This window comes from Macaca nemestrina, chromosome 6 (genome assembly GCF_043159975.1).
Source record: "Macaca nemestrina isolate mMacNem1 chromosome 6, mMacNem.hap1, whole genome shotgun sequence".
NCBI lineage: Eukaryota > Metazoa > Chordata > Mammalia > Primates > Cercopithecidae > Macaca > Macaca nemestrina.
This window is the reverse complement of record NC_092130.1, coordinates 170,207,735-170,233,908: the sequence shown is the minus strand read 5'-3', so window position 1 is coordinate 170,233,908 and position 26,174 is coordinate 170,207,735. Positions and strand designations below refer to the sequence as shown.

The 26,174-nt window shown below is 42.2% G+C and overlaps 1 protein-coding gene across 4 annotated transcripts in view; it reads right to left on the bottom strand.

The window, feature by feature from the left end:
- Nucleotides 1-26,174, bottom strand: part of LOC105489509 (catenin delta 2) — a 936,482-nt gene that overhangs the window by 22,901 nt on the left and 887,407 nt on the right. For all 4 annotated transcript variants that reach the window (XM_011754343.2, XM_011754340.2, XM_011754341.3 and 1 more), the window contains one exon: nucleotides 22,130-22,214. In XM_011754343.2, coding sequence (XP_011752645.1) covers nucleotides 22,130-22,214 — 85 coding nt within the window. The remainder of the gene's footprint in view (nucleotides 1-22,129; nucleotides 22,215-26,174) is intronic.

Sequence of the window (26,174 nt, the reverse complement as noted above, 5' to 3'; positions counted from 1 at the left end):
TTGGCAAAGTTTTATTATAAAGGGAAATGGAGAAATGGGCTTGAAGAGAGTGAGGCTGGAGAGAGGTTTTTCATAGACCACCCAGAAGATATTGCAGTATTTCATGTGCTGATGGGAATAACTCAATGCAGAGAAGGAAAAACCTGGGGACATAGGAGGGAAAGGGAAAAATGGCAGGAAGAACATTCTCAAGACAGGAAAGGTGAATAAGAGCAATGGGGTCATTGGCCACAGAAACAGTCAGACTGTGGCCATGGACATGGGGAAGAGACGGGTAGCTGGGGTGACAGGAGGATAAGGATATTCGCTGTTGATTTTTTTTTTTTTTTTGCATTTTCTCAGGGAAAATAAGAAGTGAGGTCATCTGCTAAGACTGAGGAAGAGTCGGAGCTTAGAGAACAGAGAGGAGAGAGGAATGGAAGGGAGGAAGGAAGGGGATGGGAATGTGGAGCGGTTCTTGAGTTGGGTGGGGAGTGAGCTGACTGGCCAAGGCAAGTGGCTGGGGTGCTGGGCGGGGCTGGAGGCCGTGGCAGTGAACCGAAAAAGAGCTGACTGGTCAGCATCCATGTGTGCCTCTCTCCAGCCACAGTCAGCTGTCCTAGGGCAGGTGTGGAGTGGGTAGAGTTGATGGGTCATCAGGCAACTTGGAGAGAGAGACAAGGGAACGTCACGGAAACCCACAGAAGCTAAGCCCAGTAGGGAGGAAAATGTAGGTGCTAGAGATGATATGGAGAGTGTAAATTGATCAGGGCACTGGTGGGCTTATGAAGGCTACAGGCTGTTGGGAGGATACTTCACAGGTGCCAGGGGTTTGCTTGAGGGAGGAGAGTGGAGATCCTTCTTGAAAGAGCAGTGAGGAGGGGGCAAGAAGGACAACTGTTCCAAGAAGGACGTCTGCTCCACCTCCAGGGACACAAGGGAGGGAGGGTGCGTGGGAAATGAAACAGCCCTTGAGGAGGGGCTTGGGGGGCAGTGTCCTCAGGGCTGTCAGGAGATGAGCAGAAGAGGGGCTGTGAAACGGACACAGGGGATTTTGCTGCTTTTTCTTTTTTCTTTTAAGACGGAGTCTCGCTCTGTCACCAGGCTGGAGTGCAGTGGCGTGATCTCGCCTTGCTGCAAACTCCACTTCCTGGGTTCAAGTGATTCTCATGCCTCAGCCTCCGGAGTAGTTGGGATTACAGGCATGTGCCTCCATGACCAGCTACTTTTTGTATTTTTAGTAGAGACGGAGTTTCACCATGTTGGCCAGGATGCTCTTGATCTCCTGACCTCATGATCTGCCTGCCTTGGCCTCCCAAAGTGCTAGGATTACAGGCATGAGCCACTGCACCTGGCCAATTTTGCTGGTCTTTAACCACAGGTTAAAGAGGGAAAAGAAATGGGAGGTGGACAGAAGACAGGTGGAATATATGGGGGATAACTGGCTGCTCAGAGCCTTCGATCGAGGGGTCCAGGTAATGATGGTCGTCCCGGGAGGCTTGGGTGGTTGTGACAGCTGAGGTGATGAGAGATGAAGGGTATAAGGTACAAATAAATGCCTCCTTAGGGAAGGTTGGGGCGTGTCAGGGAACGGTAGGTATCACGGCAGGAGAAAATGTCTCCACCGGAGTTCTGAGGTGTTCTCTGAAATCCTCTGGAGGGTGGCAGCAAACACAGAGGAGGAGCAGTCTTACAAAAAACACGTGCAGGGTGGAAGATATTTCGAAACTATATGTGTCCGTTATTTATGTATGGGAACGATTAAAAAAAATTTTTTTTAATCCCTGTCTTTTTGAAGGAAATGCTTTGTAGACGCCAAAAATCCTAAATATGACCGAATGGGGACAGATCATTTTATGTTTGTCTCATTGCAATGTAGAAGGTATGCTTTGGGATTCCAACTAGTGGCTCGGGACAGTCCTTTAGCCAAAACCTTGGCTTCTTTGGTTATGAATGTGATGATAATCTGTGTGGTATTAAAGGTGAACAAGGTACTTTACAATATGAATGTTGGCTAAATATTAGGTTCTAAGTCCCAAGGACACACTAGGCCTAAATGTGGCACAGCTATAGGACTGGTTTCACTTGGTGAGACATCAGTATGTTTGTTAGCATTGCTGTCTTAATGCAGGTGATTGGAGATATGTGTTGTTCAGCAATTCAGATTTCATAATGTTTAGACTATACTGCAACCATTTAAGTATTTACATTTCTGGAACTATCAGAAGAGTGAATGTAATAACAAAATTGCTTACAAAGGAACTCTTATATGGATGCACCCAAAAAACTCAAATCCTTTATAAAATCCAATGTGGAAAATGCTAATGCCTGGCAGAAGTGTGGTCTCGCAGGTAACTTGTCTGTAGGTGATGGGGTTAGTATACACCTGAGGGTGATGAGAGTGGAGTGCGGTGGGAGAAACAGAGAAGCAACCCCTGACTCAGACCCCTCTGAGGATGGCCAGGGACTGCACGCCTGTGGGTACAGGCACTTTGAATGGAGGGAAGAAGGGAGCTTAAGGAATGGGGCAGAGTAAAAACCCAATAAAGGTCTTTGTTAGAGCTGTTTCCTGACCCACAGCTCAGGAGCCCCAGGAGGAACAGAATACCTTCTACATTGCAATGAGACAAACACAAAATTTGTGTGCTGTGAGAAGAGGTGACCTTCTCTATCTCCCCTCTCTCATTCATTGATGCAGAGTGAAGGCTACAGTGACGAAACTACACAACTTCAACACTGCTATGCTCAACAATGCCCAGAAAGGACTTTTAAAATGTTAGTTCCGACGCCACATCCAGTTAGCCCTCTGTATCTGTGGTTCCACATCCATGCATTTCACCAACCTAGGGTGGAAAATATTGCAAAAAATATGGTCTGCACTGAACATGTGCATGTTGTTTTTTCTTGTCATCTTTCCCTAAACAGTTCAATTATTTACATAGCACATTGTATTAACATTACATATTATAAGTAATCTAGAAATGATTTAAGTTTACAGGAAAATGTGCAAAGGTTATAAGCAAATACTGCACCATTTTATTAATACAACAGGGACTTGAGCACCTATAAATTTTTGTATCCTTGGGAAGTCCTGTAACCAATTTCCCACAGATATAGAGGACCAGCTGCCAAATGTCATGGAAACTCATGGAACACTAGATGCTAGAGACTAGGGCGCAGCTGGCCCATGGTATATATCAATCAACACCCATTACGAACACAGTGATGAGGAATAATTAGCTACTTGAGAACAAATCTCATGGCCTTCCTCATCTTTTATTGTATAAAATCTTTAGCCATTCAATTAAAATAATGTTTTGCTTTTTAAATAAGAAGGGAAATGAAGATAGAGATTCTTTGGGAAAGTTATTGCTAAGCTGACATTCCTTCTATTCCACTAACCATATACATTTTTGTTATCTAGCCAGTTAGCAACCCATCTATTATTCATTTACTTCCCACTGTCACTCAGAAAGGCTTGGAGGTGGTTCACATAAGTACATACAACTCGGGCACATATCTTTTCAATCAATATTTGCCTCTTTAGTGACTGTTTTTTCTTGTTAAAATATTAACTTATTGTAGGCCAGAGACTTCTTTTGTGAATTGTTGTATTGGGTATTTCACCTTAGCTCTTCTTTGCGCCACCTGCACAACTCATAGGGGTTAGATAAGAAAGCTTAGGGAAGGAGCAGGGAGAGTGAAGAATCGCCACGGTAACTGGGAAAGGGCCACGAATCCTTTCTACTGATGACAAAGAACTCTTTTACTATCTGTCGTTCACCTTCAACAGAATGACCCAGAAGTTGTGCCCTTCAGCTGAAGACCCAGCTAAGCTGTCAAAAATGTGATATGATATCTGTGCCTCAAATTGGTTTTTATTTTTAACACATTACACTTAAAACTGGGGGTTGTTAAATTGTTCCAAGTATATAGAGATAGAAATCCAAGAAAGAAGACGAGTTCAAAGTCACTGAACTTTAAATTGCCACCAGGAACAATCTGATTTTCTTTATCTTACACCCTTTGCTGTCCTTCCACCACTTTCAGCCTCTGTGCTCAAGTTTCCAATGTGTTTCTTATGAAACTGTATTATTTCCCAAAGCTACAATCATCTACACGGGCATTTCCAATGGTTCAGAGTGCACAAGAATCAGGCGATGTTCATCCCCACAGTCCCACTACCATTGGTCTTCACGGTATTTCTAGGACGTGGTCAGTCTGTTTAGTTGATACAGGTCTTCTTTTTATGTATTTCGAGTGCCCTGAATTTATAACGCTTTCCATTTTATATTTTTGAACATCTTGTAAACATCGCCAAGAAGAATGTATTACTAGAGAGACTTCTACTAACAGTTTGAATGAGGGGACTAAGTAGCTTTCATTTGGACGGGTCTACAGGCGGTTAGGACAACACACACTCGAGCCATAGCTTCTTATTCTAGAAATTGTGTGACCGAGTGCAGTGGCTCATGCCTGTAATCCCAGCACTTTGGGAAGCCAAGGCGGGCAGATCACGAAGTCAGCAGTTCGAGACCAGCCTGACCAACAGGGTGAAACCCTGTCTCTACTAAAAACACAAAAATTAGCCAGGTGTCATGGCGGGCGCCTGTAATACCAGCTACTCCAGATGTTGAGGCAGGAGAATCACTTGAAACCGGAAGGCAGAAGTTGCAGTGAGCCGAGATCGTGCCACTGCACTCCAGCCTGGGCGAAAGAGTGAAACTCCACCTCAAATAAATAAATTAATAAGTAAACAAACAAACAATAAATAAAGTGCATGACATTCAGTTCAGATGAGCACAGGAGTTTGTTAGGTTTGTATGCAGGGGATGAGCTAGAACTGTCTGGCAAGGCTCAAAACTGTTCTCATGAATATCTTTTCACTACTTGACTTGCTAACCCTGGATGTCTCTGCAGATAGAGAGGTGGAATTAGAGAGCTGTCAGGAGTATGCCCTTCTCTTCCCATTACTGGCAAGCTCTGTCTCAGCTTCTTTTCTATACATTAAGGGCGATGTGACTTATCAGCCTGGGGAGTTTTAAAAATAGTAATGACTGGGCCCCAGCCCTGAGGTTCTCTTTAGGTTATTCTGGGTAGGGCCTGTGTATCCTTATTTTCAAAAGCTCCACTCCTCCCCCAAATGGATGCTAATGAACAGCCAGGGCTGTGAACCGCTGGCTTGGGGTTTCTTTGCACAGGTTATCAGTGACAAGTTGGGGCACATTTTTTAAAGTGCCAAATCCCAGGAGACCCTTCAGTCTCCATTCCCAAGGTTGACTTACTATGGCAACAAAACAGGTCAAAATCTCAGGCCAGAGAGGTGCCACACACACTGAACCCCAATCACACCTGATCACCCAGCATGTACTGCTTATGAGACTCAATTTCAAACATCCCCACCTTTGATCAGGCAGTTCTATGACGTGGCAGGGCACTTTGTCTTTTTCTGCCTGTTAAATCTTATTCTGCTTGGTTCTGTATGAGGCAAAGAGGAGGCAAGCAGTGCATGTTCATTCAGTTACTAATGCCAAATAAATTATGCCACCCTGGTTTGGGGGGAGCATTCAGTAATGCAACCAGTTTTCTTTCCATTATACTAATAAAATGCTTCTACATCACACTATAGACTTTTGCAATCCAGTCTGTCTCCCTAGCTGTGAGGTAGCAAGGGTGCTTCATTTTTTTCTGAAGCCCTGGTATCTAGCATAGTACCTGGAACAAAGAGGTGCCTAATAAATGCTAGCTGGAGGCAATGATTTAAGATGACAGCATTAATTATTGTAAAATGAAATGATAATCAATTTCACGTTTTATAGCTAGCATCCACAGTTCTTACACTCTATTCTGTAACAAATAAATACAATCAGAACCTCAGAACCTTTTTCTTTTAATCGTAGCTCAGAGTAACTTCATCAGAATCATCTTCTGCTGTTGGTAGATCTGTCTTTTATGACATTCTCGCAACTGTGCTGAAGGTAGTGTTAGCTTAGGTAAAATAGTACCTAACGACAATCACAAAAAAAGTGGCTTTTGGCTTGCCTGCTCTATTTTAAATGGAAATTTCTCTCCACTGACCATGTTTAAATGGTAATTTCTCTCCACTGACCATGAGGTATATACAGTTGCCTCCTCTTTAACCAGTCTGGAAAATAATTTTGAAGCATCATTATCTCTGCCACCTCTGGCCCCTGGGTGGGTGCTGACTCAGTCGGAGCACACAGCTTGTCCCTCCACCTCCAGTGCTTCTTGCCCCATGGAACTCAGAAGATAGATGTACTTGCTCATGGCAAATGCATTCAGTTCCCCTCAAACACAGATCCTTAGGAGAATCAGGAAACTGGATAAAAAGGGAGAGTATATTACCTTTCTTATTAGCTATGCCCCAATTTCTTTTAGGGCTGGGTACAGCAGTCCACACCTGCTTCCAGAATGTGCCTACTAAACTGAAGGGGTTGGTTTCTGGATGGGTCACCTTGTGGGAATATTACTGGGCAGGGAACAGTGATGACCAGTCGGTGCTCCAGAAAGCATGCAGAGCATGTCAACAAGAGGGTGGAGAAAATTTAGATGTGATGGAATGAGAATGACCCATGTGTTCCAAGGTTCCCACCTCCCTCTGACTATCAAGGGACATCCTGCCATTGTGAGTTGAGCAGGTGAGAGCACCCTACTTCTGCTGAATCATAGAAAGGATGGAGAAGGATACTCCTTGATGGAGGTGGAGGAAAGGGGATTAGAGAGAGAAGTTGGCTCATTCCATGTAATAGAGTTTAGAGAGAAGGTTGGAGGGGAGAGTAAATATTTCAAGGGCTGCTAAAATGAAGGTTGAGTGGATTTGGTGATTACGGGGGAAAGAAAATAGGCTGAATACCAAATCCTTATTAATGTGTTTCAACAGATGAGATTTAGCAGAAAATGGAATTTTGAGTTACGTGCATGGTGGCCTCTGATCCTGCTCCTGGAAGACAACTTTTAGAAACTTGACCCCAGTGGGATGGAGGGTGACCCAGTGAATAGCCACAGCTGTGATGATATGGTCAATGTTGATGTTTCTATTGATAATTTTGTTTCCAAAGAGAGTTTTGGAAACTTTGTCTTCTATCCTTAGAAGTTAGATTCATCAACTATTTTCTTATAAGAGACTTCTCTGACCCAGGAGCTTCAATAAACAATTAACTTTGAAAATGAACAATGCTTGTTTATTTCTACTGGGGATATTAATTGGAATGCAAAATAATGACTAGGATACTGTTGGCCCGTTTATGGCCTTTTTCTCCTTGGTTTTTAAACAGTTCTGGAACTTTTTTAATCTAGCAAGATTTATTTGGCCTCTAAGCAAGGATTCCTCAGTGGCCATGTACAGATTATTTGGTACCGAAGTCACAAACACAAGCCTTTCACCTTAGCTGTCTTTGGAGGCTCTACAGCCCATAAAGCTTGTCAATTCTAATTTTTTTTAAGTGACTTGAGATATAAAGGAAAGTGTGGTAAAAATCTGTTGGGCTTTTAGCAACCCAAGCTCACCCATGCATCAGCTGTAACACTCAGGGCTTGGTACTTACATTCATAAGCAAGACTACTTCGCTGGGACCTACTTTTCAAACGAAAGTCAAAACAGAAGTCATTGCCTTAGGTAACCAGCTAAGATATTAATGCTCACGTATCAAAAGCTTGATTGTTCAGAATTGTACCAGTTTTCCAGTCATTTTTGAGTGGAACAAACCTATTAATGTAATCACATTAAGCAGAGAATAAAAATATTTCAAATTAGTGGTATTTATATATATACATCCTTATTTCAAGAAAAGGTATTAAATACAATAAATGGGAGGCAGAATATTCTGATGCACTGTCTGTGTGACTAAAGACCAAGCCAGATTTTGCTTAACTACAAAACCTTCTGCTCATCTCTGCTGTAATAAAACAAGCTTCCATCTATTTTTAAGGTAAACTGTTTGTTAAAGATTCATTAAAACTAATTCCATCAACAATTCCAAAAGCTATTAGAGTTAAATATTTAAACTAAATTTTAAGGGCCAAAAGGGAGTATTTGCGGCTTAACGTACAAATAAATACCACCTGACATACCAGTAGCTTTCATTAGTTTGTTTCAGCTCTGTTGCTTCTAATGAAATTTAATTAAATTGATTTGGATACTTAAAGGTACAGTACATATAAGCATAAGGATCTGTGCAACACCATCTTTTAAAAGCAAATACTGTGTAAATCTGTTTTAGGAATTCAATTTACTGCTACTGGGCTAATTCTAAAGAACCAGTGTAACCAAGAAGATTTGAAAACTTGGAAAAAATGTATATGATTTAGTAGAAGAAAGTATACCACTGTTAACCGCTAGGAGTTAATAGGGACCAATGGATGCAAAAAACCAAAACAAACAAAGAAATGAAAACACCTGGGAAATTGAAATAAGACCAAACCAGTCCTCTTACCTCCCTGGCTTTGCTTTTGAGGCCTTAAAACAAAGATTTGACTTGGATGAGTTTTAACAATCTGTGTTTCAATTAGTACTGCAAAGTTAAGTTCGGGATAAAACTAAACAGTCCAGTCTTCAGATTTAGGAATCCAAATGTCTAGCTTCTAATATGTCATTTGAATAGTCAACTATTTTACATATATACTTATCACTGGTGAACAAATTTGATGTTTACCCTGGGTCTCAACTTCAGGTTCCCTGTATTCCAGTCTACTTCAAAATGCTTCTGACAGGCTGGGCGCAGTGGCTAACGCCTGTAATTCTAGCACTTTGAGAGGCCAAGGTGGGCAGATCACCTGAGATCAGGAGTTCAAGATCAGCCTGAGCAACATGGAGAAACCCTGTCTCTACTAAAAATACAAAATTACCTGGGCATGGTGGCACAAGCCTGTAATCCCAGCTACTCGGGAGGCTGAGGCAGGAGAATTGTTTGAACTAGGGAGGCAGAGGTTGCAGTAAGCTGAGATCAAGCCATTACACTCCAGTCTGGGCAACAAGAGCGAAACTCCTTCTCAAAAAAAAAAAAAAAAAAATGCTTCTGACAATATGAATGGAAGCAGAGTCATTGAACATGCCCTCTGCTACTCTGCTAGGCTTACACTCTGGGGTAGCTTTTATTCAATAAAAATTAGTAAATAGCTAGCACCATGCTGGGCACAGGGCAAGAACAGAGAAAGACTGGCATGGCTGTTGAGGGGAAGATGAAGGAGAAACAGGTGTTCAAAGCATGATCACATCATGCTTCATACAGCCAGGTTGTAAGAGCCATGAAGGAAAAGTACAGGTTATTGGGAAGGACTGCTATTAGCCTTAGAGAGCTGGGGAAAGTCAGGGAGGTTTTCTGGAAGGGTTAGAGTTACACTGGGGCAGCAATAACCAGGCTTGGAGGGAAAGAAGAGGAGGCATTCCCGGGGGAGGAACTGACTTGTGTCCAGGCAATGCCAAGGTTCTGAGGTGGAAACAGCTTTGTGCCTGAAAAGGAAGAGCCAGGGGAAGCAAGAACAGCGTGGGCTGAGGCAAAGCGATTGCAGGCAGGGTGGAGGCAAGTCAGCGCAGGGAGGTGAGCAGGACTTTGTGAGAAACTGGAAGGTACTGAAGAGTTTTAATCAGGCGAAAGGCCAGGTCAGATCGGGATTTCTAAAAGTATATTCTGAATGCTTAATGGAAAATAGACTGAAGATGGTAACGTTGATTCCAGAAAACCAATTAGGCAGTAATATTGTACCAGGACCAGGGACAGATGATGATGGAAGTAAGGATGGGAGATATAGTTAGGTATGGGAGATATTTGGGAAATATATCATCAGGGTTTGCGAAAGATAGAGTGGAGGTAGGAAAGAAGGAAGTATTAGTTGGATAACTCTCAGATTTCTGAAAAGAACAACAAGGTGGGTTAGGTGCTATTTACTGAGATGGGCAACCACAGAAGAAGAATAGATTTGGGGAATATACTGAGAGCTAAGCACTGGATGTATGGACAGTTAGAGCTGATGAGCTACCTAAGTGCAGATGTCATGTGGGTAGTTGTATGGATGGGTTTAGTGTTCAATAGTTAAGACCAGATAGAGAAATAAATGTGGATACAACTAGTCTTCAAATGCACTTAAAAACCATGGGAGCAGGGTGCAGCAAACCACCATGGCATGTGTATACCTATGTAACAAACCCGCATTTTCTGCACATGTATCCCAGAACTCAAAGTATAATTAAAAAACAATTGTCTTAAGATGGTAGTGCTTTGTGAAGGGATCTTGCCTATATGCTGTGAGGTTCTCATGAGACAGGTTCTGTGAAAAAAAAAAAAAAAAAAAAAACAAAAGAAAACAAAATGTGAGAGCAGATGAGATCATCTACATTAGCAGATATAGGGTCCCAAACAAAGATGCCGCAGGGAAGACCAGGACCAGGGTGTTGGCAAAAAAGACTGAGAAGGGGCAGCTTGCCAGGTAGAGAAAAATAAGAGTAGTGACAAAGCAGCCCGGGAGGAGGCTGTTTAACAGAGGAAGATGTGTCAGGGCCTCCCCAGTCCATGGCCTTTTCTTCTTGGATACCCATCTAGACCACACGTCCCAGCCTCTCCTGCCATGTGGCAGCCTTTCACACCCATGCGATGGAGATCTAGCCAACGGAGGTGGGGCAGTGGTCATGTGTGTTGCCAGGGATAGCTGCAGGCCTTACGTCGTGCCAGAGCCACAGATGGAAGGAGTAGTCTGGGTCCCGAGTGCCCACATGGAGAAGAGCTGACCTGTCTACTTGAACACCTGTCCAGGATGATTACAGGAGCAAGAAAATAAACTTTCGTGTAGTTGGATCATTAGATGTTTCGGTCTGCGTGTTACAGTGGGGAGCCCTCCCTAAGTCACACAGGCAATGAGACTCGTCGGACGCTGCAGTTTGGAGCCCTTTCCATGGAGGCATGAGGACTGACTGCTAGGGGTTGATGAGTACAACAGAAAGTGAGAAAGGCACCATGAATGAACTCCAACCTTCCTGGAAACCTCATTGTGAAAACTGGACCATGGGAGAGCAGAAGGTGAGAAGGCAGAAGATGGAAAAGGATGGGGAGAGGACATTTTTCAAACATCGTAAGATAGAAGCACGAAGAGCGTATGTATCTCTAGGGGAAGAATGACCAGAGGGAGAGGATGAAGAAACAGGAAGGAGGAAAACGGACAATATCAGGAGAAAATAAGCATAAAGTGAAACTATCAAGAAATCATTGTTAAAATGCATGCCACTATGTAATTGGGGAAAGCTAACCCAATATGGGTGCATCCACTTTGGAATTTCCAGAACCTAGAAGGGAGCAGAGGATCTAGCAGGTACTCAGTAAATATGCACTGAATGAACGAATGAATGTAAGTTACTAGGAGTGGCCATTTGCTTGTAGGATTGACAGGATTGCTCTAAGAGGAATCACGTGGTATTAAGGAGAATAAGAAAATGGGGGTACTATCGCATTGACTGGCATAGAGAAAAACCCAACTGCTGCATACTTTTATTTTATGCTACATATCTTATCAGTGGTCAATATGTCATCCAGTTAAATGGAGCACTGGCGGTGAGGACGCCATGAACATGGAACTGTTCTCTCTCTCATGTACATGGAACTGTAAGTTCACCCAGCTTTAACCTCAGGAACTGCTGGCAGCCTGTCACGGGCATGGGGTTATGACAGGACACGTGGCAACAGCAAGAAGCATCTGAGGCAGTTCCACATTCTGTGACCTCACTTCTTCCGTTGGTTGTTGCTGACATTCTTATGTTATTCCAACTACAAAACAGTCTGAAAATGTACAGTTCTCTTTGCATTGAACTAGCTGGCCTCCCTGCATAGGGCAAAGGAGTCATGGACTTGGGGCCGTTTTCAAGGTTAAAGCCAATTGGTAATTACTGTAGAAGTATTTCCAGTGAAATGACAGCACTGTAGGATCTCCCAAGAATGTGGCTTTTATAAAAACTGGGCACAGATACTCAAAAGGAGCACAGGTGCTGGTGCACACATAGCATGGACGTCCAGGGAATGAACATCTCCGTAGCCTTTTCTTCACTTTTGCACCCTGTAATAAAAACTGTGCTTTCCAGTGAAGCCCCTAGACAGGGAGACGTAGGTGGCCACTTGATTAAGAACTGGAAGTATTTACAAAGGCATGTCTCTAAAAGAAAAACGCATGCCCTACCCGGCTCTTTTCCATTCCAGTTGTTTGCAATGTGGGCAGACTGATAGTCAATGTGGATAATACAGATGAGGGCAACACTCCAGAGGTGGGGATCCTGGAGTTAGGAGGAGCCAAACCCCTGGTTCTGGCAGAAGTTATATCAGACTTTGACCATTACACTCAGGTTTTTACGTGAGAGGGAGTGGGAGGCTGAATAATGCTGTCTGCCCCATAGAAGATGTAACCATCCTAATTCCCAGAAGCAGTGAATATGCAACCTTTGGCCAAAGGGACTTTGCAGATGTGATGAAGTTAAGGACCTTGAAAGGGAGAGATCATTGTGAATATCCCAGGAGGCCCGATGTAATCTCAAGGGTTGTTTCTTATACGAGAGACTCGGGCGGTCACAGAGCAGGCAGTACGACGACGGAAAAAAAGAAATTTCAATGATGCTGCACTGCTGCCTCTGATGGTGGAGGAGGAGGCCACCAGTCAAGGAATGCAGGCAGCCTTTAGAAGCTGGAAAAGGCAAGGAAACAGATTCTCTAGAGAACTTGTAGATAATTAAATACTGGTGATAAGGTACTATGCCAGGATATTAATGTAATTTCCTTATTGTCTCTGTTCTGGCTAAGGTCTCAAGCAAGGCAAAGAATAATAGATGTCCCCTTGCCCCACTTTCTCGAAATGTTAGACCTTCCACTTGGAGCTGCAAAAGTGGTGGACAAAATAGGGTTCTGCAGTATTAGCATATGACTCAACTCCAGATTATATAAGATTAGGCTGAGGGTGGAAGTGGCTGGTGGTGAAAACTTCCTTCGAAGTAATCAGTTGGTTGGGGATTCCTCACCCTCCCTCTCCAGAAGCCCAGAGAGTGGACTATGTAGAATTTCACCATGAGCTCCCTGAAGTTTGGGGGTGGCAGGGCCTAGTGTCTTCAGTGGCATTAGCAGGGTGATAGAGAGATTCAGTGCCAGAGGTGAACTGACCATGGAGCCAAGAACTTTCAGGCCCACCCACTGCCTGGGCCCCTTCCAGGGTCTGTACCTAATTTTATATTCATAAAGTCTTCTTAAATAGACTTCCAAAACGACAAAAGCTACAGGGGCACAAAATTGGTGTCTTTCCTGGCCTGTGTGTAGTCTGAGGCCGACTGAGAATTCTGAGAGAGATGGCTGAGGAGGTCAGGCATCCCCAGTTGGGAGGTCCTTGGTTGCATGGTGGTACTTCTGAGCAACACACCCCACTGCCCCCATGAGAGATGGAGCTAGCCAGGAGACATCTCCCATGGGCAGAGTGTACCCGAGCCAGGATATAACCAAGATGGTCAGGTTCTGCTCTCCTCCTCTTGAGTCTCCTTTCCCACTTAGCTCAACCTTGTTGGGAGGCATTGAGACGGGGAAGCCGCAGCTTATGAGAAGGGGAGGGAGAGGAGATGGAGCTGGGAAGAGAGAAGAAACTGATCACGCTGTCTCTCAAGCACACTGAGTTCTCATAGATGTGATATCACCCAGTCTACTGGATCCACCAGAAAACGAGGGAGTAAGTTTGAGTTAATTGCCCCAAAGTAAGTAAGAAGAATGGATGTATACTTACATTAAACTTACTGAGTTTACTAGCTCCTGATCTGGTCCTTTGATTCTGCCTTTTGTCTCTGGGGTATTTTTGTAGGTTTTGATTCAAAATGCTATGAGTGAAGCCTCGTAAAAGGGTGGAATTACAGAGGAAGTGTTTAGTTTGGGTACTGCTATATGGGATTTCCCCTGACTTGGGGATCTATCCCAGCAACAGCTGTAAGTTAGTCACTTCTTGTTTAGCAACTGCCATGTGCGTTGATTTCCACTTTTGCACAATTGATTTTTGCTTCTGTTCCCATTTGTGCCTTTGCTTTTGGACAGATATCATATGATGAGTGTCTGAGAATTGTCTCAGAGAGGTCAGGAGACTTCGTGAAGAAAGACCTTGTTTGTCAATACCAAACATCAACAAGCAAACGTCCCGATTTATGGAGGAGACAGTATGGTAGCTGAGTTTAACCTTAGACTTTTTGTTTTCTACCCTAACTTGACATCAAGTGATTTAGAAAAGAAAGAACTTGAGGAGCTACAATTGCAAACCTTGTGGACACTAGCCTTGGGTTGTTTTAAAATCTGGCCGAAAGTCCTTATGTTCTTCCAATAATCTGTTGTTGAAGAATTTTCCAGCACAGTAGAAAGATTAATAAATTCCCGTTAAGCAATTTCCTTGATAAAATGACAGCTCTACATTTAGTAGTTTAATTTATTTCTATAGAGGATTTACTACTTTTTCATCCCTATCTTAGATACCCAGAAAGTAGAATCTATTAATTCTCAAAATGGCAACATATTGGAAGACATATTAAAGCCCTTCAGTATTCCTCACTCTTCATACTGCAAAGCTTGAATATCAAAATTTTGAATTTTGACTATATTGTGTTTTTCCTCGACATTATTTCAAAGTATCTTTCTAATTCTCACTGGAATATGGTATTGTTTTTCAAATGTCCAGCAGATGAGGGTAATGGAGTGATATTAAACATGAGAACACTTCTGTTTGCAGGGCCATGGGCTACTGGCTTATCTATGTAGAGTGATCAGTCTCCCATAAGCAAGCTGTGAAAGATGACAAAAGGCTGTATTCACTCCTTCATCCACTCTGGTTTGGACATTTGAGAAAATCTACAGGCATTCTCTTACCCATCTATAATTACTTATTGATTTCTTGTTTTGTGAGTGCAATGGCGGCAAGAGCTAATAAAATGAATCCAAGAGAGGTAAGGAAAGAGAGCCTGGTGTGAGACAGGCCATGAAGGGCATGACTCCACTCCCATCAAAGCTCATTCTTCACTTGCTGTGCAACCCGAGAGTCTATCTTCTCTGACAATAAAAGGAAGGATACTGAAAGTTTAGTTTTACATTTTCTTTCTCTCATCACGAAGGCAAGAGCAGATACAGTATCTCTATTCAGAGAAATATGATCTTATCCGTTTCAAGCACAGGCAGTTTGGCATTTTTCAAGACATGAGCTCACTGTGCAAGATACCAACAATGTATGTGGGGTGGAGTGGAGGGTGGCACAACCATAAAAACACCAGGCCATCAATATTAGGAGGTTTCTAACCCCACTGCTTGCCAACAAGAGGTTGGGTCTGACATCTGATCTACCTGTGAGATTTGATCCATACACTTAGGAACTATGGATTTTATTTATTATTTATCTTTATTTTTTGAGACAGGGCCTCACTCTGTCACCCAGGCTGGAGTGCAGTCGCGTGATCTCTGCTCACTGCAGCCTCCACCTCCTGGGTTCAAGCGATTCTCCTACCTCTGCCTCCTGAGTAGCTAGGATTACAGGCGTGCACTGCCTGTAATTTTTGTATTTTTAGTAAAGATGGGGTTTTACCATGTTGGCCAGGCTGGTCTCAAACTCCTGACCTCAAGTGATCCACCTACCTCGGCCTCCCAAAGTGCTGGGATAACAGGTGTGAGCCACCATGCCCTACCTGAACTATGGATTTTAATTCACTCGGAGAGATACTGAGCGGATGCTGTTCTCTCTGAAGCACTTGGAGATTCTTAGAGCAAAATGAGCTTCAGGACCATAAGCTGAACATTGGAAAAATCATCTGTCACTTTAACAACAGGGACTGCCCTGACCCTTTCCACAGTAACTTTACAGGGTCTGTTTGAATGGCCTGGCTTGTCTTCCAGGCAAGCAGTGCACGGAGAGGCAAGGGCACGGAAGCATGGAGGTAGCAACCCCCCAATTCTGATCGCCAGCTTTCAGCACCTAGCACTCTCAGTTGTAGACATGGGACTCTGTTTCCTATAGAAATATTGCCAGCAGGCAGAGCTGCGTGGGAGAAAGGAGAAAGACTGTGGGAAGCAGACACTGGATAGGCCTCTAGGGACTAGAGGAGACAGAGTAGAGAGACCAGGGAGAAAGGGGCTGTAAAAATGTAGGCAGAGGTGAATAGCGATGATGATGATGATGACAAAATGAAATACTCGGATCCAAACCTTCAGCTGCCTGTGGACAGGATGGCAGAGACGGCACTTGCCAATCAAACAGCTTGGAAAAATGTTGTAGAACTAATGGCAGCAACTCCCATGGATTGTTACTTTCCATTTTACAAAGCACTGTGATGACTTCTGTTCTATTTGAGACGTCAGCAATCCACTGTGGCAAGTATTATGGCTTTCCCGTCATGGATGGGAAAACCAAGGGAGGGGGTGGGTGGGATTGAGGGAGAGATGCTGCAGTCTTCATGAAAGGCTATGAAGGTTCTTTGATGCAAAGGTCAAGGAAAGATACAGACTTGGATACACAAAGTGGAAGGAAGGCATCATGGCGACCCAGGCTTCCAAATCTCCAGAGACCCGAGGGTTTGTCCCGCTGCCTCCAGAGAATATGCTGCCAGGTATAAGAACAGCCAAAGACCATTTTAAGAGGTCGTTTACTTTTCTGGCGGCTCTGCATCAGGAATGGCTGCTCATCAGGTACAGATAACTGGCTGCCAAGCAACTCTAGCGCATCTGAAACCTGGTAAATCAGAGGGCTACTCTTTGTGTTCCAACCTTCAGCAGAAGTGGTCAGAGGACTGCCCGAAGTCAGTTCTTACACTGATGGGCAGAGGGTCTCAAGTCACCTGCCCAAGGTCATGCTGCTGGTAAGTGGCAGGGCTGTGCCATGAACCCCTGGCCATCCACTCTTTGTATTTCACCAAATTGTAGGATGAGCCTTTCAGACACCAATGTGATCTCCAGTTTTATGAGTACAAGTTGAGTGTCCCGCATCAGGAAAGCACAGTCTGTTCTATTCTCCTCTGCTTCAAACAAGCTTGGAGGAATACATTCATTTTGGGGTGCTATATTACCAAAGGGACACCAACAAACTTACATGCATTTGGCAAAAAAGGATAGCATGGTGAAGGCTGTGGAAAGGCTGACATATTAGAATTTAGCATGTGATGGGATTTAGGACATGCTAACCCCAAATATGGCACCTTGGCATTTGGGAAAACAACAAAGGCAGAAAGGTTTCTCTCACCTTTCTCTCATGCTTCTTCCCTTAAGCAGGTCATAAAACCCTCATTCGAGAGGTGCCTCCTTATACTGGAGCAAAGGAACATCCTTATCTCTGAACTCACAGGGGCACAGAGAGGAATCTGGAAGATCCCCCCGTTTATCACCATTAGATCATACCCCTTTGTCCTCCAATCAGACTTCTCCATGGGTGTCCACTCTCCATCAGACTTAAGCATAAAAATACACAAGTTTACCTGTTTCTTTGGGCCTTTATTTCCTTATAGAGGTTCTCATGTAATTAATTGGCATGTAACTATCTCATGTAATTATCTAATTATACAGATAATTTTGTATGCCTTCTCTCTTGTTACTATAATTTGCTTTTCATTATAGGGGCTTCAGTCATGAACCTAGCGATGGGTGAGGGAGGATATTTCTATTCCTCTCCTACACATTTTAGACCTAGAAAAGAAATGACCTTGTAGATAAAGATGGCTAGCTTCAAATCCAGGAAGGCTATTGCAGAGAAGAGAGATTAGACTTTTCCAGTACAGCTTTTGGAGTACAGAAGTTGCAAATAATGAGATTGTTGCTTAATACAAGTAAGAAGTTTTGGATGATCACAGTTACCCCAAAATGGGATAACATGCCTCATTAGGTTGTGATTACAGCTGACATTAAAGCCATTTGAGAAGAAAACGACTTTTGGAACGGTACTGCCTTTCTTCTCCTGCCACAAACCTTTTGCAGCGGTTATGCTGCCCCTGTCCCCATCCTCCCTGGCAGGGGGCTGTGGCGATGGGACTGAGTTCTCACCCCGGGGTGTGAGCCCGACACTGGCAACTTCTGTGCCACTTGCCTTCCCCTCTCCCCTCTCTCACCCTATGGGCTGTAATGAGAAGTGGGCAGAGCCAGGGTGCTTTGCTTACACAGGCAGGAATGACATTTCTTTTGCAAGGCAAAGCAATGCGACAGGTATCAGGGTCACCTGCTGGCCTTGGGCCACCTGCCTGAGCACGTATGGCTCCATAAGAGGGAAAGGGATCCATGTGTAGTCTCAGCTCCTATAGTTTTGGGTCTCTCTGTTAGACACTTAGCCTGTGTCCCAACCAATGCAAGTACTTCTTGGAGATGTTGTGCAGATTATTAAGGTATCATCTAAGAATTTATACATGATGATTTCTATAATATTTTAATTCTATGTCTTCCCCCTCACCCATCTTCTGTCCTTCAAAACCAGCCATCCTGACAGTTCCCCAACCATAGTCAAACATAAGCACCCCATTATTTCAGTCACTTCATTTCTTTTTAAGTCCCAAGGTTCAAAAAAGACAAGAACTTTCCATCTCCTGCTTCTCTTGTATCCCAACATCCAGTCTCTTCCTATGGCACATCCTCTTTTCCTTTAGAAAATATCCTCTGCAATGACGCAGAACATTGAAGTTCTCTTTGTGGTTTTCTAAAGACTGGCTTTAAAAGGGTGATGTATTCTTTAGCCTGCAAGTGATCACATTCTCCCACACCTGTTGATGTTTCTTTAGGGGAAAATAATGCAAAAGGCCAAGCTTCACAAAAGTCAAAGGTTCCGATGATATAAATATGCTTTGGTTCCAAATGCAGCATGAATCAAACATAGTTTTATATCAATCAATACACCCAGCTAGAAGAATATTCTGATTTGAATCAGAATGTGTCTCTCTAGGTAACATAAAGTAGGTGAGCTAATGAAACGACATCCTGGCCTCTGTGCCTGGGTATGATAAGAAAATGAGCATGACAGATGGTGCTGAATTCTGTTCCACGGACATGTAACTCTCAATCCAATTTCCATCTCTCCCCTCACACTTTCCTTTTTATCCATAATGTCCTTATCTCTTACCTCCTAATTGTGCAAACTCCATAAATGCCTCTCAAGACTTGGTCTACAAGTTTCTCTCCCTTAATTCACGCTTTAAAATCTGTAGTATGTAATTCAGAACTGAATGAAGTTGCCAATTATAGTTTCATATTTCATCTTTACCCCTAGTACCTTCTTCCCATATCTTATGTTTTCCTTTGGAACTCTTCCTTTGCTAAGCCTACAATAGATGTTTAATAAATAGATTTGAAGCATGGATAATTAAAAGATATGGATCAGACATTTTTTTCAATGATATGCAAATTGTCAGTGAAGAACAAAATAGAAATCTATTTCACCACTGATTAAAAACAATTCATAAAGATGAATGAATTTGGTTTTCTCACAAAGGAGCTTTTCAAAAGAAAAGCTTTTTTGAATTTTGAGCTTTGCTATTAGCGGCACTTATGATACTGGGTACAAAGATCTTCCTTTCATTTCACAACTGCATAATTTGGAAATTATTAAGAACAGCTCTTTCTCAACATTTTTAAATCATGGGTCAACTAAAACATCACCATTCATTTGTTCAGCCCATCCTTCTTGAATCTCCTCAAATGAAACATATTTTATAGCATCTTCAGCTCTTGAGTTTTAGCTCCATGAAATTCCTGTCAACACATCCTTTTTTTTTCATGGAAACAGACAGACAATTATGCTTTTTGAACTCTACTAACAACAATGAAAAACATTAAGATGGAAGACTCATATGACTATTCAAGAAAGAGTCTGGAAAGTCTCTAAAAGCTGCTTCCCTATAATGCACAGAAGTATCAGAAGGTATATTTCAGCAAACAGGAAACGTTCAGGATCTAAAGGAAAGAGGGTTTTACTTCATGCAGCAATATTTCGTTGAGCCTCTGGAGCCATTGATTCAGAATGGCCAGTTCCTTTCTAATTTATACCATGTTCCTTATTTCTGGCTGCCTCTTTAACTGAAGGACTCTTTCCTGGGCGAGACTTCATTTGTCTCCTGGAGGAATTCAAGAAGGAATTAACTAAGGATGCTGGGATAGGAATTTCAAACAAAATAGAATGGAAGCCAAAACACTGTAGATAAATGGCTTATGCTAACCTGTTATATAAAATGCTTCAGGAAGGACTTAACAGTTGTCCCCTGAGCCATATGGGTTTACACTGCATGGGTCCACTAATATGCAGATTTTTTTTCAACCAAATGCCCATAAAAAGTACAGCATTTGTGAGATGCAAAACCCATGTATAAGGAGGGCTGACTAATTTCCGCAGGGCCTTGAATATTCACGGATTTTGCTATCTGCGGCAGTCCTGGAACCAATCCCCTGTGTATACTGAGGGATGACTCTCATTGATCTAGAACCTCCACTTCATTTTGCACTCTGTTTCAACTTAAACACACTTCCTCTTAGGGAACAGGAAAATTTTGGAAGAAAAATATATAGGGTACCCCTTATAAAACTTAAAGTGCAAAGTAATGAATACTTAAGGGAAGTTAGAAAGGCCTTGGGGGAAATCTAGAAATAGACTCTAACTTAGTAGAGACAGCTATTAAACATTTATTTTTTTCCCCATTGCTTAGAAAAAGACAAATTTTCCCTCTGGGAAGATGGGTCTCGTTCCCTATGATGCAAGCCCCTTACTGTGGGCCCATGTCCTTGGCCAGTGAGTGGCTGGTGACCTGGGGGATGGGGGCTGTAGATGGGGATGGAGGCAGCAATGATCTTGGCTTTCCCACTCCCTGCAAGTGGCCAGGGGGCTGCAGGTGGGTGCTGTGGGCAGTTGCTGATGGAAGCCCAGGCACCCTTCTGCAGTCCTGTCTGTGCTTCCTGAATCCCTGCATGGAGACCAATGCCTATGCCATTCTCCCTGCTTATTGGTGATGTCCTCTACCCTCTCTATTTTTTTTTTTTTTGAGATGGAGTCTCGCTCTATTGCCCAGGCGACAGTCCAGTAGTGCGATCTCAGCTCACCTCAACCTCTGTCTCCTGGGTTCAAGCAATTCTCCTGCCTCAGCCTCCTAAGTAGCTGAGATTATACGCACTGCTACCACGCCCAGCCTTTTTTTTTTTTTTTTTGTATTATTAGTAGAGACTGGGTTTCACCATGTTGGCCAGGCTGGTCTCAAACTCCTGACCTCAGGTGATCTGCCCACCTCAGCCTCCCAAAATGCTGGGATTACAGGTGTGAGCCACTGTGCATGGCCTTCTACCCCTATTTGTTAACTCGGATTTAAACTCCCATGCTTGTGGGGCTTGTCACAATAAAACAACAACTTTTGGGAAACGTCAAAAAAAAATTCTCCCCTCCTAAACAAAAGAGTAAAGTTTGGCATTCCTTATTGAGAAGATTTTGGAAATGAGGCCTTGAATGGAACTTTCTAGATGTGACTTTTTTCTCTTAAGGCATTTTTGAGCCATGTTGGGGGTGAAGACTCTTTGGAAGTGTGTGATATGAATTCCTGCCTGCCTTGTGAGAGTGCAGTGAACAAATGCCGAGCATCGTGGTGATCCACATTTGTCACCGGAAGCACCGTCTTCTTCCCTCTGGCCAGTAACACTGCGAGGTTCTCAGGGGCGGAGTGACATGGGTCAGACAGTTAAGTCTCCTATTCAATGTTCCTAGTCTGCAATGGTTCTTGATTCCCTGAATGATGTGCTCTGCATCTCTCTTTATATATATATATCTTTCCATATATATATCTTTCCATATTTTTTTTTCCAAAATTACTTGTTAACATTTGTTGATGCTTTTTTTTTCTCCCAAATCCCTCTGTCATTACTTTGTAGTCTAGTGTAGAATACTGAAGCTCAGGAAAATGAGCCTATTTCCTTTTCTGTAAGATGATTTAGGGTAACACCCTGCGAGCATGGGTCTGTCCAGTCCAGAAACTTCACGGATCTTAGGAGCTACTCAGGGGACATATCACCTCTTTTCTGGCTTCTTTACTGATTCTCGTTTCAGTTGTGTTTCAATGACTGAGGCTGTGGGAAAGTGCCCTCCACGTCTGTGACGCGTCTCAGGGCCCTGCGTTGAGTGTTTGGGCTCAGGGCCCAGGTGAAGCCAGCCTTACCTTTTTGTAGAGACTCCTCAGATCTCGGTACTGCCACATGCTGTTGAGGACCTGAGATGCGGCCTTGACCACTTTTGGAGAGTGTCTGATGAAGGAAAGACAGGAAAGGCAACATGTGAGTGGGACAGCTGTGTCACATTGCTATAATTCTTGTAGTATTTCAAACTTCTTCATTATTATTATATCTATCATGGTGATCTGTGATCAGCGGTCCCTCATGTTATTACCATTATTGTTTTGGAGTACCACGAACAGCGCCCACCTAAGACAGCAACCATAATCAATAAATGTTGTTCCTTCTGACTGTTCCACAGACTGGCCCTTCCTCCTCTCTCTCCTCTGGCCTCCCTCTTCCGTGAGACAAAACAATGTAGAAATTAGGCTAATTAATAACCCTACAATGGCTCCCAAGTGTTCACATGAAAGAAAGGGTTGCACATCTCTCACTTTAAATCAAAAGCAAGAGATGATTAAGCTTAGTGAGGAAGGCATGCCAGAACCCAAGACGGGCCAAAAGCTGGGCCTCTTGTGGCAAAAAGTGAGCCAAGTTATGAATGCAAAGGAAACGTTCTTGAAGAAATTTAAAAGTAATACCCCAGTGAACACATGAATAATAAGAAAGTAAAACAGGCTTATTGCTGATATGGAGAAAGTTTGAGTGGTTTGGATAAATCAGCCACAACATTCCCTTTAGCTAAAATCTAATCCACAGCAAGGCCCTAACTCTCCTAATTTTTTTTTTTTCTTTTTTTTTAGACTGAGTCTTGCTCTGTTGCCCAGGCTGGAGTGCAGTGGCGAGATCTTGGCTTACTGCAATCTCTGCCTCCCGGGTTCTAGTGATTCTCCTTCCTCAGCCTCCCGAGTAGCTGGGATTACAGTGCGTGCTACCACGCCCAGCTAATTTTTGTATTTTTTATAGAGATGGGGTTTCACCATGTTGATCAGGCTGGTCTTGAACTCCTGACCTCGTGATCCACCCACCTCAGCCTCCCAAAGAGCTGGGATTACAGGCGTGATCCACCATGCCCAGCCAACTCTCTTAATTTTATGAAGGCTTGGTGAGGTAAAAAAGCTACGGGAGAAAAGTTTAAAGCTAGCAGAAGTTAATTCATGACTTTTAAGGAAAGAAGATATTTCTATAACATAAACCAAAAATTTGTGTGATTTGCTTTATTGAGATATTTGTTTATTGTAGTAGTGTGGAACCCAACCTACAATATCTCTAAGGTATGCCTATAATTCCTTTGACTTAAATACAGAGAATTTTAGATCTTTTCATGAATCCAGAATTTAATTCTCATATAGTCAATGCTGCATTTAATTCTGCATTTAATTCTCATATAGTCAATGCTGAACAAAGATTAAATGTGATGTTTTGTTGTATTTTATCATTTAGCTAAATATTTGTTCATGACAATAGCCAAGCAACTCTAGAAAAACATATATTAATATTCAGGTCATGATAGTGTAGTTGAAACATAATTAGTATGCAAAAATGCCTCTGAGTAGAAACAAAAGTGTAGTCTTTTGTTTCTATCTTTTGCATAGTTACAAAACCAAAAGAGACTATGAATGTGTAATGAACAGCAGGTTTTAACCTCTCAATTAAAATGCCAATACATCACAGTGTTATACTAACATGTGAAGGTCAAAGAAACTTTGCTTTCTTTTTAGACTTTAATTTTGATGCATTCACTAGACGGGTGCCATAGAAATTTCTACCTGAAAAACTCTTCTAAGTATGGATTGAAGGGCTTGGACAACTGAGTGTTTCTAATGTGACAAGTGATTATAACCCAAGCCACAATACACAGTTCTTTACTGACAGTAACAGTTGAGACTGTTAATAGCTTTTCCGTCTTATGACAAAATACAGTGACACATTCAACACTACTTCCCATGTAACTGTTAAAATTGGGGGGAAAAACACAAATGTATTCTTGAGACAGATGAACATGATAGAATGTCCATAATGGATGTTTAAAATGATGTGGAAAGAATAAATAATCAAGATTTCAAAATGGCGAGTACAAGACTACTATAAGAGTTAATAACAATTATACAATTGGAGTTTGATCTTCAGCAGAGCTGTCACATCAGGGGTAGTGAGGACTTCAGTTGGTGCAGTTCATTGTGGCTGTCAACACAGCTGTGCCAGCGGCCAGATCACAGAACACCAGCCCCCTTGGTTGTGTCCACCAGACACTGTGAGTTGTGCAGTTCTGATAGACTGTGACTGGCAACTCACCAGTCTGACTCATTAACATCACTGCATATTTAAGCTTGTATATATATATATATAAAGAACACGTATAAATACATAAAAATAGAGCATCATAGCAAGGCACGTTTCTTCCATCTGTGTTTTCCCGTACTATCACAAACAAAAATCAGGTTTGAACTGAACTTATTTCTAGAAATAAGTTTTTAAGGAATAATTTAGGGTGGGCAGATTAGCAATCATTTTATAAATAAGCTATTCAGTATTTGTATTCATACTTTTCCTAATTATTAAATTATCCTCAGTTCCAAAAATTTGATTTTCAATAAAGAAATTCTATTTCCTTACAATTTGTCTAGAAGTCCATGGGAATCTCTATGCCTACTATCATAATAGAATTGAGTCAGAAATGGTGAGTTCCATGCTCAAATTTGGAGCAATTCTGAATTCATTTTGTTTTAAGAGGAGTGAAAAGCAATAATAAAACTGAAGTGTAGGTAGGAGACGAGGATAAATGTAGTGATAAAAACCTTGTTTTGATCTCCAAATTAGTCAGTATATATACTAAAAAAGAGATAAACTACATGAAACAGTGAATGAGACTGACTAAGCGGGAGAACTGTAACCAGGAAGATGCTTGATTCAATCCAATTTAACACTTCTTATTAAACTCGTACATCTAGACTGTTGGCACTGGAAAAAGAGATAAAGGAACAACAAGATAGAATGAGCACCTATTCTATAAGGAAATTTTCAGCGAAATTAAAGGGCATTTATGGGATCATCTTTAGCGAAAAAAATCTTCCCATGAACAATAATCAAGACTGGACCCGGCTTATCAGGATCTTAGCAGCATAGATAGGTATCATTTCATAGATGGTTTCTTCAAGTGATTTTTAAATTAGTTTCACCAAATAATTTTCTTTGACCATAGGTCTCAATAAAACCTTTTTTTTTTTCTCTTTAGGCCCATTTAGTGATGCTTATTGCTGTAGGAATGCTTATACAGTTGGAGAGAATTAATATATGCCAAACCACTCCTCAAAGCTCTCTAACTGTATAATTCAGAGGAAATACTTTAATCTTTGAATGTCTCATGAATATAGACAAAAATATATCAGATTGTTTTGCAGACTATGGTTTTATTATGTGTGTAGGTGTGTATGCTCAAAAAAAAAGCATTACCATATTAAGCTCTTAATGCTCAAAACAGGTAAGCGCTTCAGTTAGAGATTCCAAAGGTCTATTGAAGCTAAATAAAAAAGAAAATCATATGGTTTCCTGCCTACGTAGTATAGCGCTTAATTGTAAAGTACAATATCATAAGATATAGTTTGAGCCGACAATCTCCACTGTGCAATTATTATAGGAGTCCAGTGGGGCTTTTCTACTTGATATGAGAAAACATTCAAATCCAAATGCAAAATTGTTGATTGAGCGAGCCTATTTGGAGGTCTCTGGGTGCTTAAACAGGAACTCTGAATCTTCTATAATACATTGGTACTATCCTGAATTAAGTGAAATAATGAGACAGAATTTCCAGAAAGTCTCAAAGTGCGTCCCTCAAGTGTTTACTAACAAAAGAAAAATGACTTAACATTTACAGGTAAAAGCATGGGGGTGAGGGTGGCTTGGCAGGGAATGAAAAGTCAAGAAACAGACTCTTGATAACAAAATGTTTACCCTTTTAATCTTATTTAATTACATCGAGGGACTTTCAAGGGGCAAAATTTAATTAAGGTTAGTGAAGGTTTCTGTGAAATTGACACCTTGCTGATACACCGATGCGCTGGCTTGTGAATCTATTCTCTGGCCGTATATAGT